Below are 6,186 nucleotides of genomic sequence, written 5' to 3'. Positions count from 1 at the left end.
CATTTTCTGTACCACTAACTAAGTCATCAGCGCTACGAGGTTCTTCGATGTTTTTGGGATGTTCCGGTTCCGAAAAGGCTTTTTTCTTGCCTTTGGTATTCATAAACTTGAAATGCATGATAATAGTATATCCCATTTTGGCATAAAGACAAATAAGTGAAACTATAATCGCTATAGCTGTTAAAAGAAGTCCGCCTCCGAATATCAAAGACCCGGTTTTGTTGACGGTCTTTACTCTACTGCACCGTAATCCAACAATCCCTTTTTCATCATTTCTAAACGGAACTGAGCCATAAAAATGAGTCGTAGGTAACGCTAAAAGAAATGCAATAATAATCCCTAGACATAGAGCAATTCGTTTCCATTTCAGTGTCATTTGTTTTCCAAGAGGTTTACAAATCTTGCGATATCTGTGTACAGCGATAGCCAGGAGAATCAAAATCGAAGTAAATGTTGTAAATGCTGCAAAGAACCACCCTGTCTTACACACATATGTGTTCTCAAATTTGGTTTGCATTAAATTGAGAGCCATTCCAAAAGAAGCAGAGACGCTAGAGGCACACAGATCTGCTGTAGCCAGGTACGGAATGAAATATCTCTCCTCCTTGCTGTCCTTCAATTTTACACCGTAAATAAAAATTACAGTTAAATTTCCAACAAGACCGGTAATAATATACAAAGACAAAATCACATTGTTTGGAATCAATTCCTTTGCAAGCAAGTTATTCCAAATGTCTATTTTCTCAGATATGGACGTACCGTTATCCATTTCTACATAAATATCTGTTTATGTTTCATTTATGACCATCAAAGACCAAACATATGAAAATGTGTTTTTTTTTAGATATTAAATTGATTATCGATATTTTTATATTTTTTCTTCCCTGTTCTCTATCTTTCTAAATATAGTTTTTATCATTCACTTTCTTTTTCCAAAATTTGTCCGTTGTCTGTCGTCCTAGTTTGATTTTCAGATTTTCATCTTTGAATTTCATTTCAAAAACTTGCCACAAAGTATCCTTGGGTGAAGGGGATTCAAATTTGTTGAAATGAAGGGCCAAGTCCTCTTCCAATTATGAATTAATGAAAAATTAACGGTATCTTTTAAAAATCTTCTTCTCAAGAACCACTGAGCCAGAAAAGATGAAACTCATGTGGAATCATCCTCAGGTAATGTAGATTCAACTTTGTACAAATCATGACCCCCGGGGGTAGGGCGGGGCCACAATGGCTGGTCAAAGTTTACATAGGAATATATAGGACAAATCTTAAAAAATCTTCGTCTCCAGAACCATTGGGCCAGGAATGATGAAACTCATGTGGAAGCATTCTCAGGTAGTATAGATTCAAGTTTTTTCAAATCATGACCCCCGGGGTTTGGGCGGGGTCACAATGGCTGGTTAAAGTTTTACATAGGAATATATGGGGGAAATCTTTAAAAATTCCACTGGGCCAACTTGGGGGCATCCTCAGGTAGTGTAAATTCAAGTTTGTTCAAATCATGACCCTCAGGGGTGAGGTGGGGCCACAATGGCTCATCAAAGTTTTACATAAATATGAAAAATGCTTCTATAACCATTGGGCGGGGAAAGATGAAATTGGAAGCATCCTCAGGTAGCTTTTGTGTTTTTTAATCAGCCCATGTGCTCAGGTGAGCGATGTGGCTCATGGCCTCTTGTTCTTCTTCCGTTCATTCCTAGTTTGATTTCATTCCTTCAAATTTCATTCAAAACTAGGTTGTTTCTTCCTGTTTCCTCTATCTTAAAGCCGCTTCATCCGAAACAGGCACATATTATCTTAAACAATAAAAGTATGTCATTACATAGATAATATATAAAATTAATTATAAGATTGATTTAATAGTTTATTACAACAATCCTTACATGGAAAACATCAAAAAACCTTGTACAAACAGCAGATCCTGACGGGAAGTTAAGATCAAGTCACCTTTGAAAGAAATACTTTTATCGGTTATATCTAATTATGAAGAGAATTTAAACCCGAGTATTTTTTTCCATTAGTAGAATCCTACGTCATGATATATCTTCTAAAAATTAAGAAATTAATTGAATATTATCCATAGTAATTTTTATATTAATATGCATATTTATAGAATAAAGGAAAATCAGATATTTTTAAAGATTTTTTTAAAAGGGAGTTTAGTAACGAGGGAGAATAATGCCCGTGTACACTTTGTTGTGGAAAAAAATGCTCTGGTTTGTTCTTCATGAGTTATACATGTAAGCGATAAATTTAATTTTTCGAAGGTGATTTCACGCGACAAATGTCAACAAAGGATTATTTTTTGTGAAACAAAAATTATTTTTTTAACTTTTGAATTTTGATATCTTTAAAAAGAAAAAGACTTTGGGGATATAATTTGACAAAAGTTGAAATAATTTATGGACAATTATTTTTCAAAAAGAAAAACGAATATATATTCCGTATTTGTCTTTTATTTTAAAAGAAATAAATATATGTGGTGTCTCATCAAGTTATATAAGTTATATACTTTCTGCAAATAAGACAATTCCACTCCATCACTTTTAAAAGTTATGAAATAGCATTTGGTAAAAATTATTTTCTCTCCGAGTCAGATATTAAACCGCCTCTTATTGAAATATTCATGATCACGTGGTCTCGCATGCTCACAGCCAACAATGGTCCAATCTCGTGAATGAACCGAAAAGCATGATGGTTTACTACGTTTTTACTACAAACACGTGGGTTATCCTAGGGATATTTAGGATGCGATTTCAAATGACGGCTGGAAAGCCAATTTACAATTTTTTGAAGCGTGTTTGAGAAAATATAGGAAGAATAGGTATTAATTGAGAATTCCCATGCTCACATTAACAAATAAATTCAGTTTTTCTTGTTAAAACGTACTTTGCAATACCGCTCACAAAGTATCCACAAGTAAATAAGACTCCAGTTTTTAAACTCGATATTCGTAAATTTGCCATATAACTGGTTGAATTAGTTGTTGCTCAGTTATTACTACATGTAGAAATTTAAAGTTTTTGCATTGAAGGAGAAAGACTTAGGTTGCATGTTTTTTTAGAATTACCTCTATATTAATTCTCATGTGCATTGATCGTAGAACCTGTATTGAGTAGCATACTGATTGTTTCTAAGTTGTACACATTGTAAACATTGTCAATACGTAAGCACACCTCAAAGTTGGTCGCTTTTCGTACCGAGGAATAGTCACGTGAAATTGTCTTTTCACTGACAATACAGCACGGGGAAACTGTAAACAAACGGGCCTGTACAATGGAGTGGGGAAAAATCTAACTTTTATCATTGTTAATCATTTGTATGCAAATGTGAGCATGTGATTAGTAGATAATAATGTACCTAATGCATTAAGCGTGTAAATGCTTGGGAAAATGCATCACGTCTTTCCGAGAGCGATATATGAAAAACAACCAGCCTTTTCGAAAAACACATGTAGTATTTTTTGTGGTCACCCATAAATGCATTAAATGCAACTCATTGAGCTGATTGGTCGATTTGTCAGTCATGTTGGTTCCTCAGTGAACAGACGTCACAAAAATAGTTTCCTTGACCTGATGATTCTCGCGATGCTTTTCCCGCGCACATGCGCAGATCCAGCATAAACGTCAGTCCTTTATAGATATGCATGAGAATATCGTGTTCTTTTCCCGACCAGTACTTTGTTAATAACGAATAATATTTCGTCGAATTTGCAAGAATCTTCATTTTTTGATAGCTTATCATACTTCAGAAATTTTTGTTTGGTTCCGCTGTGCAAAAATACTGTTTAACACGGCATACATATCTTTAAGTAATTATCTTCTCGCATTAGAGTTCTAGTGGGTACATTAACGTGCTTGCGTCTGTAGGAATGGATTAGTTTGATCTTCTCTCTGCGAGGGAATGCTCCGTTTTGCGATGTACGTTTTGTTTAATTAGTTCAAATTTATTTAATTCACGTTGTAAGAAGTCATTTGTTTGAAAAGAAAAAAACATGCTTTATAACCCGAGTTGTTAATGTTACAATATGACTTGCACCGTTTTGTTTTAAATCCAGTTGGAGGTAATTTCAGTTCAATTGAAAGTCTAAAAATGTTGGTTTGAAACGAGATTGTTAATGTACAAGTATCACTAACTTTAGGATTCATCAGTTGCCTAACTCGGTGAAAAAGGGAATTTATATCTTCCTTGATAGATAAGGGAAATTTGAAGGAAGAATATTGAAGTCATCACACTTTAAATACAGAATAAGAGTCCACGGTGACTTGTGTTTGAAACTCAGAGAAATTTATCGAATTTGCCTGTATAAAAATGATTACTTTTAACCGAATAAGGCCACAGAGAGATTTCTGTTATTTTGAAAGTCTGTATTTATGTGTTTAATAGGCAATAACAAATAAGACAACATAGAATATAACACAGCTAGTGTAGACACCTATACTCTTCCATAAGCGAAGAAAGTTAAGGGGTCTCATCACAACTTATCAAATTACATGTGGCAATGATAACGATATCTACTAATCATGATTATGTTAAACAACGTTGAATTTGTACCTAGCTCTTATGGATAGCAAATGGATAAAATATTGTGTAGCTATCCTTATTTAACTATTTTCTTAACTATTAGAATTCCTTAAAGGACTGCCTTTTAGTCGTTTCGGCAAGTCAAGGTTATTCAGTAAAAACAACTGAATTCCAATATAATAGCTTAATGTTACTTATTTCTTTAAGTTACAAGATCTATATATAGAATTAATTTTAACGATCAGTTTAGGTAAATTCTTCCCGGTTCCCTATCTATTGGTCTCTGTTGAGTTTAAACATTTACAATTTTTAAGAAGATAAAATGATCAATTTTAGAGAATTGTTATTCCTTCGAAAAATCTTGTTTAAGTTTAAGCAAGTTAAGGTAATGCGGTTCAATGATTGAATAAAAAAATTATTATTTTTGATATTGAGTAAAATTGGTTTTATTAAAACATAAAATACGCAAAACAAAAGATACTGTAAACTATTTATAACCTGTAATGTGTCTTTAAATGTAATTAATTTTATGCATAAACTGACCATGTAGATAAATAAATTAATTGACAAACACCCTGTACTATCTTCAACATTACTATTAAGTAGATACATGTACTCTGTTTTCATTTTTTATAACAAAGTTTCCTCTAAAGTCCAGATTTTTGGAAAACAGGCTTTGTGAAACTGCAATCTTTTGAGACTTGGGAGAAGATAGGTGTGTATGAGTTTCTGCAGTAAAGAACTAAAATATGAATACACTTCCCCAAAATAAAACATGCCTTAATATCTTACAACAATAACTCTCATTATTATGGTGCAAATTAGTTATAGATCATGTGCTCTATGTAAAATACCAAAAAAGAGACAAGTTTTATTTCAAAGCATTCCATTTCTATGCCACCAATCAAACGATTCTAAAGAAAAAATAATTATAGGTACCGTTCCAACGACAAAGCAATGAATCTTTAATTGCAAAATAAAAATTTATCACATTCTACTCATTTACCATCAGCGGATCTAACTACTAATCAAAATCTTAATTATTATTAAAAACAAATATATTAAATATTTGATTTTCTAAAAAAAAAAAATAATTAAGCAATATTAAATACTTTCTACAAATTAGGATTTTCAAAAAATAATTGAATAATAAACAGCTTTTAAACAATTTTTTTTAACCCATCATAAGTGGGTTCGACTAAAAGGACTGACACTGTACTAAATTAAGATATTAATGATTTTTTTTTAAATTCATGATATCTTCATTAACTAGACCGGAAATGACTCGTAAACATACATAACGAAATATAATTGAAAAATAATTGAAATAATATCTCTACTACTCAACCGTACGAAAGAAATAATAGGGGACTGGCTTCTAAGTATTTCCTTCCGAATACCCTCAGTTCCTCGTTCATTTGGTTCAAATTACTAAGTAGGATTGAAAGTTTAGTAAATATTATAATTTTGAGAAAACAGAGAAGAATGAACTGCTAGAAAAACTCGGAAGTGTTAATAGCTATAGATTACTGTATTAAATAAAATCTTAATCTTATTTTGTTTATTGCTTACGTATAATGCATAATTGTGATCGTTTTATGGAATAGGTTAAAAATGAATATAAACGCTCGGAAAGAAACAATATACTTTATAAATACTTAG

At 32.2% G+C, this 6,186-nt stretch overlaps 1 protein-coding gene across 1 annotated transcript; it reads right to left on the bottom strand.

The window, feature by feature from the left end:
- Nucleotides 1-4: 4 nt before the first annotated feature.
- LOC134237400 (olfactory receptor 8B3-like) lies at nucleotides 5-881 on the bottom strand (the record flags this gene model as incomplete). The annotated part of the gene is made up of 1 exon (XM_062719504.1): nucleotides 5-881. A coding segment is annotated over exon 1 (765 nt), but the record flags the coding sequence as incomplete, so codon positions are not given.
- Between the last annotated feature and the right edge of the window lie 5,305 nt (nucleotides 882-6,186).

Source organism: Saccostrea cucullata, unplaced genomic scaffold (genome assembly GCF_032062105.1).
Source record: "Saccostrea cucullata isolate Sc308-1 unplaced genomic scaffold, CSIRO_AGI_Scuc_v1 ctg3060, whole genome shotgun sequence".
Classification (NCBI taxonomy): Eukaryota; Metazoa; Mollusca; class Bivalvia; order Ostreida; family Ostreidae; genus Saccostrea; species Saccostrea cuccullata.
The sequence above is the reverse complement of the archived record's forward strand: the minus strand, read 5'-3'. Positions and strand labels throughout refer to the sequence as shown.